The sequence below is a fragment of the Halichondria panicea genome, chromosome 6 (assembly GCF_963675165.1).
Source record: "Halichondria panicea chromosome 6, odHalPani1.1, whole genome shotgun sequence".
NCBI classification, from domain to species: domain Eukaryota; kingdom Metazoa; phylum Porifera; class Demospongiae; order Suberitida; family Halichondriidae; genus Halichondria; species Halichondria panicea.
This window is the reverse complement of record NC_087382.1, coordinates 7,564,559-7,579,251: the sequence shown is the minus strand read 5'-3', so window position 1 is coordinate 7,579,251 and position 14,693 is coordinate 7,564,559. Positions and strand designations below refer to the sequence as shown.

At 40.4% G+C, this 14,693-nt stretch overlaps 1 protein-coding gene across 5 annotated transcripts in view; it reads right to left on the bottom strand.

Moving 5' to 3' along the window:
- Window positions 1-350: 350 nt before the first annotated feature.
- LOC135337317 (epidermal growth factor receptor-like) overlaps window positions 351-14,693 on the bottom strand; it is a 30,549-nt gene continuing 16,206 nt past the window's right edge. For 2 of the 5 annotated variants that reach the window (XM_064533237.1, XM_064533235.1), the window contains 23 exons: window positions 12,384-12,511; window positions 10,722-10,863; window positions 10,411-10,518; window positions 9,678-9,798; window positions 9,280-9,443; window positions 9,023-9,220; window positions 8,804-8,909; window positions 8,578-8,707; window positions 8,173-8,418; window positions 7,727-7,961; window positions 7,395-7,610; window positions 7,226-7,346; window positions 7,130-7,155; window positions 6,925-7,077; window positions 6,762-6,860; window positions 6,479-6,693; window positions 5,495-5,604; window positions 5,158-5,317; window positions 4,291-4,430; window positions 3,097-3,214; window positions 2,965-3,045; window positions 705-776; window positions 351-630 (listed from right to left, as the gene is read on the bottom strand). In XM_064533237.1, the coding sequence (XP_064389307.1) occupies window positions 514-630; window positions 705-776; window positions 2,965-3,045; window positions 3,097-3,214; window positions 4,291-4,430; window positions 5,158-5,317; window positions 5,495-5,604; window positions 6,479-6,693; window positions 6,762-6,860; window positions 6,925-7,077; window positions 7,130-7,155; window positions 7,226-7,346; window positions 7,395-7,610; window positions 7,727-7,961; window positions 8,173-8,418; window positions 8,578-8,707; window positions 8,804-8,909; window positions 9,023-9,220; window positions 9,280-9,443; window positions 9,678-9,798; window positions 10,411-10,518; window positions 10,722-10,863; window positions 12,384-12,511 (3,206 nt within the window). In that variant the 3' untranslated portion in view covers window positions 351-513. Of the gene's footprint in view, window positions 631-704; window positions 777-2,964; window positions 3,046-3,096; window positions 3,215-4,290; window positions 4,431-5,143; window positions 5,318-5,494; window positions 5,605-6,478; window positions 6,694-6,761; window positions 6,861-6,924; window positions 7,078-7,129; window positions 7,156-7,225; window positions 7,347-7,394; window positions 7,611-7,726; window positions 7,962-8,172; window positions 8,419-8,577; window positions 8,708-8,803; window positions 8,910-9,022; window positions 9,221-9,279; window positions 9,444-9,677; window positions 9,799-10,410; window positions 10,519-10,721; window positions 10,864-12,383; window positions 12,512-14,693 lie in introns of those variants that run through there. The other 3 variants (XM_064533236.1, XR_010395057.1, XM_064533238.1) reach the window with 3 other exon arrangements.

Here is a 14,693-nt window from a genome sequence, read left to right as displayed (position 1 = left end):
AACCTACTGTTTCTTCTGTAAGGGGATATGCTGAGAGTCACATAGTAATTATGTAAGGACAATAAGTTGGAGTTGCAAAACGCTTGTATGTCCATGTAGCAATTATTTCTGCTGAGTCACTCGCGTATCAATTATCAGACAGCAATGGGATCAAAAGTCAAATATTATTGGAATCCCATGTGTAACTGGGGTCAAAGGTTTTTTGGCAGTTGCTCTCGTCCGCTTTCTTATAACGTCCGTCAAGGGCGTATATAAAAAGAGAGAGGGCTTGCAACTGACTATCAACCTTTCTGTTTGACTATATCAACCCTTCTGCTTTTTGGTGCTTTTCCCTCGGCTAATCTTAGCAATTTTTCACATGGCAAATGTTTTTGTGGGTCTTGTATAATTATTATAGAGTCTGTAGCTAGGGTGCTTGTGGAATTTTGCGTAAACCCATAAAAGTTAAGTAAATAGAGTATGTATACATCTACATAGCTTCAACAGTCACTGTTCACTCTGACTCGAACATAATCATACTGCATGAACCTCGTTGTACGATGGCAGTGTACTCACAGATCCATAAGCATTGTTGGGCTGCAATTCAATATCAGTGGGTGATAAGGTGGCACAAGCCGTAGAAGTAACAACCTGCATGTAAACATAATAATATAAACTACATGCAATAGGAAACTATATAGTTCATGCATGCACATGCTACCCACACTTCCATAAGCTTGGTTAGTCTTCAATTCCATTTCACTTTGAAGTTCAACTGGCTCAGTCACAGAACACACCTGAGATGATAACTACCGTTATAGCGGGTTATTTTCGAGGCACTAAATTTTCACAGATTGCCTAAACTAAACATTTCGAAGATATAAAGATTCAAATGACCACACCCCTATGGTAGAGAGATTTCAATACCAGATGTAAACCAATTTTTGAGGCACTCAATTTTTGTGTTTCTTGGTCAATCCTTAAAAACAACCAGCTATACGGTATATCTTATAATACTGTAAAACTGGATTATTGGGTTATAAGACAGCTAGTGTCTTTATTTTTAGCGCATGCTCAACTGCAGATTTTTGCACTCGAATTGCGAAGGATACTATAATTAGTGAACATTTATCAGTTAATTTTGTTTATCTATGTAATTATAAGCTAGCTGCTTGTACAAGTGCATGGTAGCTATATAGCTGGTGATATCCACCTGAAAGGACTCTCTGGGCATGCTGTTACCTTGTCTGATCACGCTGAGAGAATGTGAGACATAGATAAAGTGGACTTGGATCCAGTTCTCAGTCAATATAAAAATAATGTAAAATGAACTGTAAAATAATACTAAAATATAGATCCAGTTCGGGAGCCTATACATGCTTGCTCACTTTCTAGGTACCGTATATTACTAGCGAGTGAAAAACCTTTGCGAATGAGCCAAATCAGCAGAAAAGTTTACCCTTTTGCGATCGCGTTCTGGCAAGGATTGTGTGTATTTACTAGTAATAATTTTGGTTTTGTAGATTTTATTGTTGCGAATTGATCAACCCTCGCAAATGTTTGATGCTCGCTAGTAATACGATATAATTATAGCTATAACGAGTCATCTTTCATCACAGAGACATCCGGTTATTGCGTGGGGCTCGAAAATGACTGCATTATATAAACACATTCTTGAATAAGCGTATAGACTCTGCTATTGACCCTATGAGCACATCCACTAATAATTCAGTTGGGACTTATACAATGAAAGCAACGCGAGTGCTGATGCCTCGGTGGATGTGTTAAAGCGACATAACATAAAGCTATGATTACATACTAGTATAAAAATTATTGCTAATACACACATGATATCATGATGAACACTTTTATTAATTTGCTGCATGCAGGGAAACTCAAGGAGTGGGACATGATCGACCTACATGTAGCCTCGAGACCAGGCCGATTAAAATACGGCCTGGTCTCTAGTGCACATGCGCAAACTGAGTCCCCCAGAATCTGGGGGACTCGGATACTTTATAGTAAACCTTTGTAAAATTATACCGTAAACTAGTTTGTTTACTAGTTTTTCTTTCCGTATCAAATACCTGTCTCCTGTGAAGCTGTGGCTTATGCTCTCTATTGTGTTGTTGCGAAGGCTTGCTAGCTAGCTGTGGCCCTCTATTGTGTTGTCGAGAAGGCTTGCACACTAGTCTGAAACCAGAAGAGGCTCTCATACCTCTATGATGATTGGATGGTCATGATGTTTTAAACTTGGTTTCTGTACAAATGAGAGCTTCTTCTAGCTTCAGACTAGCGCTATATATAAAGCTATATATAAAGCTTCATAATTATATACATAGTAGATAGTACATGGACGTGTATGGACCACACCTATGATTAATTACACATGCAATAGATACCAGGCCGTATTTTAATCGGCCTGGATTCGAGGCTATGATCGACCATGATGCTTGCTAAAAAAGAAAGCCAAAAGTACGAAGTCTAAATTAATGGCTGCTGCACCAGTACAGTATAGAGCCTGCAGCTCTCTTCTCACGATCTTTCAGCTACGTTCTGGTGCAGAGCTAACTACAAGTAGAGTAGCAACACTCCATGGACAAGTTTTGCTACGGACTCTTCTAAATAGGCTGCAATGGCATTCCAAGTAAGCAAAACTAGGCATAACTCGAGAACGAAGCATTGAAAACGTTACTAGAAGCCTATAGAAATTCTTACTAGCACTTCATTGATCCTTGAGTAGCTGTAGCAGTCTACACACACAGACACACACCAGCACACACGCGCACACAAACACACTCTACCGTATATACCTCGCTTGCGCATGCGCACACCGAGGTATAATCAGTGATCTCTGCTCACATGGTGTGTGTACATTTAGATTGATATCTATCAACGCATTTTTTCCAGCCAATTTGGCAGCACATTATATGGGAAGCGAACTTCTTGAGTTTACAGCAATATTCACATAACCAGTTAGCTCACTTGATCATAAGCCTCGTTAGACTGTAGGTTAATGTCAATTGCAGATGCTTGCTGAATAACCTCCTCAGAATTAGTTAGAAACTGTGTTGGGACAGTAAAATTCATATCTAGAATTACGTGTATAAGACTGACCTCCATGACGTAAGCATGCTCCTCTTCCCAGTAGTCCCGCAGCTCCTCAACTAGCTGGCTGAAATTGGGGCGATCCTCAGGCAGTAGCTGCCAGCATTGAGCCATAATCACACCATACCTTTAAACATAATTATCATTAAAGGGAGCGTAAATAGATGTTATGTATTGAGTACAATTTCAACTAAGAAAGTATACTATACATTTATACTGAGGGATCTTTCTTGCTAGAATGAAACAGACAAAACGTCAAAATGTTGCATTGACATAATTATAGTGTATAATGTATGCATGCATGCATACATAATTATAGTGTATAAATTATACTGTATGCATGCATGCATGGGGTGAATTGCAAATACATGTGACAGAAGTATATGCGCAATTCATTGGGTGATCCCTTGTCTATACCTATAACAGATACACCAAATTGTCATTTAATCCTTGCCAAATTTACCTGCTATAATAATTATATATGTTATAGTTATTGACTGGTTGACTAGTAATTATGGCTTATAACCAACCAATGCCGAGGGCGTAGCCCGAGGCTGAGGTTGGTTATAAACCATAATTACTAGGCAACCAGTCAACAACTGATTTATTTACTGCAAAAACAGCAAAACAGTCATTTGAACATCAATGGAGACAGTCAAGCTTGCTCTCCCAGCCACTTGTGCCTCAGAATATGCAGTTAGAACAGTTACAGCTGTCAAATATGAGAGCTAGCTACTTCTCCAAGCAGCTAGGTTCTACTGGAAGCCATAAACTTTGACCAAACCCGCCCACCAATATCAGCAGCTGCCGTTTTGCATTGCACAAGTCTACCAACACTGCACTGTACTGTACTCCTCTACCTCTGCTGAGCCACAGCTAGCCTTGACTCGACTAGAAACACAGAGCAAGAATTGAACTGCAGTGTTTCAGGCCTCATGAACATGTAATAAGTAGCTTAGACTGCTAGCTGGCTCAGGTCAATATGACAATAGCACAAAACGTAGTCTACAAAAACTTTTGTGTGCTGTATTGCTATTTTACTGTGTACAAATTGTCAAGATGATTCAAAAGTTGAATATAGTGCTTGTAGGAAGTAAAAAATATGAGCCATATTCCATACTTCCCTGGGGGAAGTAAAATATGGCTCATATTCACTGGAAATCACCTAGGATACGGAGTGAATCAGTAAATAAGATAACTTACAACTTGAGTGGACAGAGAGAAGGTTTCCCTAATCTCTGGTCGCCTGTTGTGATGTGTTTGAGGACGTTTTGATTATCTATTCCAGGATAGGGGACTCGACCTAGAGAGAACACCTCCCAACAAGTTACTCCATACGACCACTGCATGTGTATAATAGCTAGAGGGTATATTTGTTGCCACAAAACATATTTCACAATCGACTGAATCTACAACCCAACTCTGTCTCATGCATGTATACAAAAGTCAATGGGAAGCTCTTTAATGAACCATAAATTTTCAGCAAAGCATATACAAAACTGTAATTTTATTTCAGGTATGCCGGATCGGCATAGTACATGTATGAAGGGGAATAAGCAATGAACTATACTTATACGCAGTAAACAAAAAGAGAAGAGGGCATGCAACTCACAGTGTGTACTGTGTATACATCAAATTATTAACCAGTCAGTAGGATATACTATATTTATTTAGCTAACTGCCCATTAGGGTTATATATAGGCGTGAGAACACGTACTGTTATACTAGCTAAAGGAGAGCGCCCAAGATATATTAATCTTCAGGTACTTGTAGTCATGTAAACTGTGTGGGTTGATACGAACATGTATGGCTAGGCAGGCGGGCGAAAATCAAAAATGTTACCCCTTGCATATGCATTGCATGACTGTACTTAACAACACGTACTGTTTTGAGTGCGGTTGTAGAGCCACTTGAAATGTTGGAATTTTACACAACGTAGTATGACGTACTCTTATAACAGAACGTTTGTATGGGCCGTATAGTAGTTGCTTACCCCCTTTCATGTCACTCTTGATATGATAACAAGAACAGCAACTCACCACAGTGTAGCTGACAAGTTCACTAACTCACCACATCAGTTTTCTCATTGCTAATGGCATCGTTGAGTGTCTCTGGGGCCATCCACTTGACTGGGATCCTGGCTTCCTGGTTGGCTCTGTAGTAGTCACTACTATAGATGTCCCTGGCTAGGCCAAAGTCACCAACCTTCACCACAAGCTCTGTGTCCACCCTGCAGTGTGTGAAAAATGAGAATTTAGTTGATGTACTATACATAGAACCTCACCATGAAGACTGCCCCAAGTTACTTCTATTTCAAATTGTATAAGCTCAACCTTATAGGACAATCTCTATAGCTATAATTATTGAAAGAAAGGGAATTAAAGTTACCCGTTTTCATGAAGCTTACATGCAGTTCCTTGCTGCCAGGTCTCTGTGTACAAACTTTCTCTTGGATAAATACTCCATTCCATTGGCTACATCCATGCACATCCGTAGCAAAGTTGATGCTCGCAAGTCCTGTATGTATAATAATTGTTTTCAAGAAATGATGTACAGTATAGACTCTCGTTAATCTGGTCACCATTGTATTGGGACCATGCAGCTTGGCCGGAATAGCGAGGTGGCTGCAGCTCAGGAAATAGCCGCGGCTTAAAAACGACCTTACCTCGAATCTAATGACTACTTTTGCGGTTCTTGTCTCGAGGATAATGTAGGATAATGCTGTTCTCTATTTAAGTGCAATCCAATTTTATTTGCTAAACCACACCCAAAACATCATATCCGGCCGTAATATACGTATAAAATTACATTGAAAACCTTGTTTGGGACAGCCAGCACTGGCCGGTTAACGGAATAGCGAGTGGCCGTACTTCAGGGTGAGTTTGTGCAATAAACATATAGCTAGCATTCCGTGCCAAGCCAAATGGCCGGTATATCGAGGTGGCCGTACTTCAGAGAGCTGGAATAGCGAGAGTCTACTGTATAATGAATCACCCCCTTAGTGCTCTCCGCGCAAGTGGGGGACTAGGAAAAGAAGCAACAGTGTTTTATAAAAGATTGGCTTCCCTCCTAGCTGAGAAATGGGACCAACCATACCACCAGGTCATAAACTGGCTAAGATGCTTTTTATCATATAGTATGCTCAGATCTGCAATACAGTGTGTGCGAGGCTCCCGGTCCTCCCGTGGTCGCGCCATCAAGACCATCCCACCAATGGATTTGGTGTCGGCCGAGGCACACTTATGCCAAATGGACTAACAAGCATATTTTTTCCTTTTTGTATATTTTTCCTTTTTGTACTCTTTATTATTTATCTTGCCTAGATCAGTACCCTACATGTGTAACTTTATTTGTTGTATTTGAAAAAAAAAATGTACAACAAATAACTCACATCTTGTAAAGTGTCCACATTGGTGACATGAGTTCTTTTTTTCTTCAGGTAATCTTTCAAGTTTCCATTGGCCATATATGGAAGCAGGATGTACGGTGCCCCATCAGGCGTGTCAAAACAAACTCCGAAGAATCCAAGTATGTTTGGATGTTGAAAGTCCTTCATTAGCAAACTCTCCTCAAGGAAAGCATTCAATTCATCTTTTGAACTAAGGTCTATAATTATAATTATGTATTATTATTGTTATATAATTAAGTGACATCTGTAGAAACTAATCACTTACTTTTTATTGTCTTGATGGCAATTTTCTGATTGAAACTTCCAGTCAATATGTTATCCTCTGGATTAATTACGTTACCAAGATACACCCTTCCAAAGGCACCTTTCAAATTGATTATTGTGCAACAATACATTATAATTATAATAATTATGGCATATAATTAAACCTTTTCCAATCTCTTCTTCAATCGTTAGTGAAGCATACGGAAATACTTTCGAAGAAAATATGTTTACGTACGACTGCTTTTCAGTTTCAGAAAGTAAGAGATCCTGCGGTATCTCACTATAGCGGACGAGTGGCAGCAAATGTTTACCTACAACTGTACATTGTAGCCAGAATGCATGCATGTGCATGAGAAATAACTTTTGTACCTGAATCATTGGAGGGGTTTGGGGTCCTATGAAAAAATTGATGAGGTTAATAGATTAGTAATAATTTTTTATTTAAAGACAAAATTAATCACTCACTCTGAGGTTAGGGTGTTTTTGGAGCCAGAACGTTTCCTACGGAGTCTCACAATAACAGCAATGAAGACAACCATTGTAATCAAGAAGACCAATATGACAGCCACAAAGGATGTTATAATTTCTAGAGAAAACGATACTAACAATTAACTTTACTAGTGGCATAGTATACCTGTTGCTATGCTAGCTGTACTTGGTGGGATGAGAGTTGTACCCGTAGATTCGATAGCTGTACTCGTAGATTCGCTAACTGTAACTGGGACACAGGTAGCACTGACATTCTGATCAGATGTACATTCAACAATGCAGTTGTCCACAGTGGGACCAGTACAGTCGTTACATACGCTGCCACAGGGGACACAGAAAAGACTTTCAGACTGTAGATACTCTGCATGTAATGGAAGATGACAGAGACCATCAAATTATAAGATTACCTACGTTGTGTTTAGGTTTTAGTCTATGATACACACTGTAGCATGACATTTTATATGCTCAGAGTCTCACCAGTGACAGAGTTGCACTCCCTCACACACTCGTCTCCAGACCTTGCATATTCACACTGTGGACAAGACAGCACATCGGTCCCCTCTCTAACACACACCTCACACAGTTCATTGCAGGGTAGACAGATATCAGAGCCGATTTGTAGGTTACCGATAATCGAGAGTTCTGATTGGACGCCAGGTTGCAGGGTGGAGCTGTATGTACCATCAGGACAGAATCTAGGCACACACATGTTCTGTGAATTGAAATGGGAGAAATTAAAGTATACATTTTAACTGTAATGATACTAGCGTGGTCGGTCCTAGGAGAAAACTATGAGTAAGTCACTGGGCTCAGTTAAATGTATGTAGGGATTTTAGCGTATATACACATGTACATAAAGGTAGACTCATGACCTTGTTTAGAAATCACTAATTTTATGCAGTACAGTATTCAAGTGCACTTACTTGCGTCCCATTCCGATTCAGAATAACACGGTCACAGTCCAGACACCCATTTTCCAGATCCAGGTATGGAAGTGGACCAATACAACCAACGAAAGGATCACATCCCTCATGACAAGGGACACATTCCAATGTTCCACTCCTAAGGTGTGTACTGACGGGACAAGACAAGAGACAGATCACGTTTTGATCAGCTGTTTCGTTGGTTCGAATAAATAAATTTTGACAGGCATTGCAAAACTCAGGTCCCTGTTAGTGTAGGAGAGGTTCGTAACTAATCGTTTTGTAAGAACAATTTTTTTTCTTAATGCAACTTTATTAGCTACGTAGAATGCATTAAGTGACTGTGTAACTACGTATACTAGTGTGTCTATATGTATGTAACTATGCAGTAGTCACATGACATACCGTTCCTCCGCTGCACCCGCCCAGACACTCATCGTCACATGGCTCACACCGATTGTTTGCCTCATTCTGAAACAGTCCGGAGCTATTTTCCGGGAGAGTAGCGATCACCGCAGAGCAGTCACTCACACATCTGCATGATTACAGTGAAGAGGAGCTTAGACGATGCACATACAGTTACATATGTATAATTATAGTGGTAGTGGTCGAGCACAAGCACATTGCGTACCTGTTCTTGTACTGGTAGTTGGCACAAGAGTCGCACTGGTGGTCCATTGGTCCCCAGCAGTTGAAGGTGGAGCTACACTGAACATGGCACACCAAACCGGCATCACCTGCAGGGTGAGGAGTATACGAATTATGAAGCATGGAGAAGGACAATGCAGTGCATCAAAATTATGACAATGTCTAATTATGGTGTATGTAACTGCACATGCAGTCCACTTACTGCACTCATTAGGTGGTCTTCTCTCCCTTGTAATACATTGCGTTTGGTTGATGGGATCCGCTAGATAGCTAAGCAGGTCTCCCACGTAGCAAAGTTGTTGATTGACGGCATAGCGTAGTCCATCACCACGAATCTCTTCGAGGGAACTAAGGTCGATCGACTGAAACTGATTGTTGGTTAGGTCCAAGGCATACGGATCTGCAATGAATAAACGAGCACAATTGACAGTTATAAACCCTGTGAACATAATGGCGTACCCAATGTGTCTGGTCCACATCCCAACTCCACTTTAACGGTGGAGTTGGTTGTATCTATTCTCTTCAGATTACGTAGGTAGGGGAATGATGTCACGGGTAGTCCCTGGATTCTCACCGGGCCACGGATCTCTTGAATTGTAGAGAGCACTTCAAATTGAGAGTAGCTGAGTGTGTGCATGCGAGTGAGTATAATATCAATTGAATAAAACTTCCCTGAGATTGTTAGGCTAAGTCCATAACCTAAGTGATTCTAATTATAGGGCAACAAGTTAAGTTTACGTAGATATAGTTCCATTTTAACTTGAAGTGCCCATAACTTATTGATGATCTCTTGAGACGAGCCAAATTCCCATAAGATAATTTATGTCATGGGCGTGATGACCATACAACTAACTCACTCAAAGTTTAATTCTTGTCCAATGATAATAGCACCTGACGTGATGATAGTACATCCCCTGAACCTCTCTAAATTATCTGCATTAATGCTATCAGTATCCACATTGCTCAGTCCAGCACACTCTGCATGATGGGAGTTAAAAATAGGTCATACCAAAGAATGATATTGTACATTGTAACCACAGGATAACCCATATAGGATTTGAGGGGAAAGAGAGAGATTGTTACTTGAATCGAAGCATTCAAATTAAAAAAAGACATGCATGCGTACGATGAATTTAACACAATGCATGAGCTCATTGAGCTAGGGACCTATATTACCAGTACAGCTCTGCTGAACGCTGTAGATAGGTACAACTTAGCCTCGAATCCAGGCCGATTAAAATAATTGGCCGGATTCGAGGCTAGGTACAACTGTACTGCATGTAACAATTGTTTGCAGTACGTGTATACTTGCAACAGAAGCAGAAGTAACCAAACAATGGATATTTTCAACCTAGGAAGTGATAACGATATTCAACTTACGTTATATTTCAGGTCCTGTGTTTGGCTGTCGCAAGTATACTGCATGCAATCAACTGTACAGCGCTATAGCCCATGCACTATTGAATTAGAGAAGTGATTCTCTTGCACACATTGGCAAGCAAGCTTGCTACGTTTTCTAGCAGCCAACACATCAAAAGGAAATTACTGAATAATTCACTCTCTGTGTCTATAAGATAATTAACTTCTGACCTCTTGGACACGGCCCATTGCACTCCTCACATGATCTCCCGTCCTCAGAAGCTATGTACCCAACAAGACACTCTCTCACACAGCTGCCTCGATCATCCAGGAAACCAACTGTAACAAAATGTCGCAAAGCTGGCTAAAATATAAATTGTGACATACTTCACTGTGACATCTCTTAACCGACACAAATTAAGATACATCAACCTACAAGCTATGGACACTGCACCGGTAATACCATGCAAGAAACTGTTGCCAAGCTATTAATTAATACCAGACTTAGATCACTATTTGGCTTCATACTGTATCACACTTACACGGGCATTCTTCCACGCAGAGGTTTCCCAGAGACAACCGATAGTCTGGATTAGGCACAACTCGGAACAGATTCCTGTCATATATCACTTCAGGAGGGCACTGGGTCACACACGTCCCATTGTTGTCAAAGTTCTTGCAGGCCTGTGAGGTATGTGTGTGTGTGTGTGTGAGGGTGTGTGTGTGTGTGTGTGTGGGTGGGTGGATGTGGAGTGTGAGGAAGGTGGTGGGGTTAGTGACACAAAAATCATTACAGCTAAGTCTCCGAATTAAGATTTTCTAGAAAATCTCTAACAGTACAGTCAGTTAATATGGGATAGCAATAAAATGCGGAGGGGGTAGAAGTGTTGTACTTTGTAGAAAAGTACTTAATACAGTGTTCCTTATTCAGAGAGTGTGGAAAGTATACTCAGCATGTGCATGGCATGTGTATGTGTGTGTATGTGTGTGTATGGACTTGTAGGCATGGGAAAAAAGAGCGATTGATTCCATACAAGTATCGACACATTCCTGTCAATAAATGGACCACTGATTGACCATTTATTAGACACACACATATTGCATGTAATTTATTGCAGACACAGGTGGCTCTTGCTAAGGAGAGTTTTGTAGCTTAAAATCTCTCTTCAATCACAAACAATGTGTTTATTGCAGACACAGGTGGCTCTTGCTAAGGAGAGTTTTATAGTATTAGAATCTCCCTTCAATCATAACCACTGCACGGCATGCATTTAAAGAAGGATTTCACAAAAAGAAAACAGAACTATATAGCATGCTTGCACGTACATACATGCAGCACTTGCATGGGATCAATAATAACACTGCACTAATGCATGCGTACATTTTAAAACTTCGTATAATTTTTGTTCAAAACAGCGTAGAAAATGTTAAGGTCATACATCTGTGCCATTATTATTATGGTTCTCTGATTTTCCGAAACCTCTCAGGATAGAGATATTCACTTATTTTGATTAGATTAATATTTGTCAACCCAAACCATAGAACACACAAAGAGTATATGGAATGTTGAACATCTGATCACAGCAACTGTAAGCAAGCATAATTGGGAAAACCAATAAAAATGTAAACAAAGTAGAACTGCCCACACACACACACACGTAAGGATCACACACACACACACACAGACGTACTTATTGAGGCATACGCATACCAGCTCAGTCTTCTACCACATTCCTGTTTTGAATTAGAAAGTTCCTTTTGAGAGAAGTCATCAAAGTAACTTAAGTGCACTGACAAACTCTATGTTAGGAGAAATTGAAGAGGAGGCCAAACCTTTGGCCAAGAATTCCCTCTATGTAGCAGCCCTTTAATTACAGTATTATGGTAACAAGTCAACAACTGCTTGGCGCTATTGCTATAGCTAGCAAAACATAGGGGCCATTTGCAATTAAGAAGAATCATGTATGCACGAAAACTAAATTCCATCAGCCTTGCCAAACTAAGAAGTATGTCATAATACACAGTACTAAATGGTAGTTCAAGAAAGCAAAACACGTAGTTTAAAGGTATTTTATGCATTCCGTTGCTGAGGGAACGAGTCTAGTTCAAGTTCCTACCAAATCATTCAATCGGTAGCAGCAACAGAAACTGATGTAGCTGCTTCACAACGTACGCTAGTTATTTATACCATAGGAATAACTTACAAAGCAGTGAGTGGCGGTGGGTCCGTCACAGCCGGCAGCACAGTGAGAGTTGCAGCATTGTTTAGTGGAGGCACTCTCGTCCACAGTGTAGCACCGGTCCTCACTACAACCATTGCAGTCTTTTGTCACTGTGTGTGTGTGTGTGTGTGTGTGTGTGTGTGTGTGTGTGGGTGTGTGTGGGTGTGGGGGGATTGTGCGATTGTGTGTGGTGTGACGAGGTGTATGTTGTGAGGGGGAGTACGTTGGATATATATAGTGGTGAGTGCTCAAGTGCTTAATTACATTGTAGAGTGTAGCTAATTAGTACATCTGCATGGCCCACCCTATATATAGTCAAAATCTCTCTCCAGTAAAGTGCTACTGGGATTAGGGCTACTTACTGTTTAAGTACATTTGTACACCTAATGCATGAGCCTATAATTGCACCGGCCTAATCCTAGGATGTATAGCACAGAACTAGTGCAAAACTATACAGTCATCAAATGGCTGCCATTATATTGTAATCGAGATTCCATCACTTTAACGTATAACAACAACGACAAAATTTCGTTAGCATGTAATGGGAATGGAATGTAAATAGACAGACAACACATAATTTGACACGATAGAACCAATTAAGTTAATATCCGGCACAAGGGATGCAGCTAGTGACAGAGAAGGTGCTACGGTACCTCAGTGCTCAATGGGGAGCCTCAGCTGGACAGGTTATCAATTAGTTCGTAGCATTGCTGTACCCGATAACTGAACGAGTATATACAGTGAAACTCGTTGACTGTAGTGCACCAGATTATTACTCTCCGTGTCATATTAATAATACACTCTATTATATCACGTTAGGCCCCAAAGCAACCTGTGTTAGCACTTGCAGGCCACCTTTTCACTGGAATAAATATACACTCAGGTATTTCATGTACTGATTCCTGCTGCTCCTGAGTAAGGAAATCTGGCTATACCTTGGTATAAAAAGTCACAATTCATGAATATAATTAAACCTCTATAATGAGGGTATAGGCATCAATATTATGGTTACATTCCATTCCAATAAGTGTACGTACGCATGGAGTGTAACATATAATTATGTCACTACTGTAACAACTGTAACACCAGTCACCACTGTAACAACTGTAACACATGTCATCACTGTAACAACTGTGACATCTGTCAACATTGTAACAACTGTAACGATTGTAACAACTGTAACAACTGTAACACTTGTCACCACTGTAACGCTAGTCACCACTGTAACAAGTGTAACATCTGTCAACACTGTAACAACTGTAACACATGTCACCAATGCAACACATGTCACCACTGTAACAACTGTAACACCAGTCACCACTGTAACAACTGTAACACCAGTCACAACTGTAACAACTGTAGCACTTGTCACCACTGTAACAACTGTAACACATGTCACCAATGCAACACATGTCACCACTGTAACGCTAGTCACCACTGTAACAAGTGTAACATCTGTCAACACTGTAACAACTGTAACACATGTCACCAATGCAACACATGTTACCACTGTAACAACTGTAACACCAGTCACCACTGTAACAACTGTAACACCAGTCACCACTGTAACAACTGTAACACTTGTCACCACTGTAACACATGTCACCACTGTAACGCTAGTCACCACTGTAACAACTGTAACACTAGTCACAACTGTAACAACTGTAACACTTGTCACCACTGTAACAACTGTAACACATGTCACCAATGCAACACATGTCACCACTGTAACGCTAGTCACCACTGTAACAACTGTAACACATGTCACCACTGTAACAACTGTAACATCTGTCAGCACTGTAACAATTGTAACAACTGTAACAACTGTAACACCAGTCACCACTGTAACAACTGTAACGCTAGTCACCACTGTAACAACTGTAACACTTGTCACCACTGTAACACTAGTAACAACTGTAACAACTGTAACACCAGTCACCACTGTAACAACTGTAACACTTGTCACCACTGTAACACTAGTAACAACTGTAACAACTGTAACACTAGTCACAACTGTAACAACTGTAACACCAGTCACCACTGTAACAACTGTAACACTTGTCACCACTGTAACACTAGTCACAACTGTAACAACTGTAACACTTGTCACCACTGTAACAACTGTAACACATGTCACCAATGCAACACATGTCACCACTGTAACGCTAGTCACCAATGCAACACACGTCACCACTGTAACAACTGTAACACCAGCCACCACTGTAATACCAGTCACAACTGTAACAACTGTAGCACTTGTAACACTAGTCACAAATGTAACAACTGTCAACT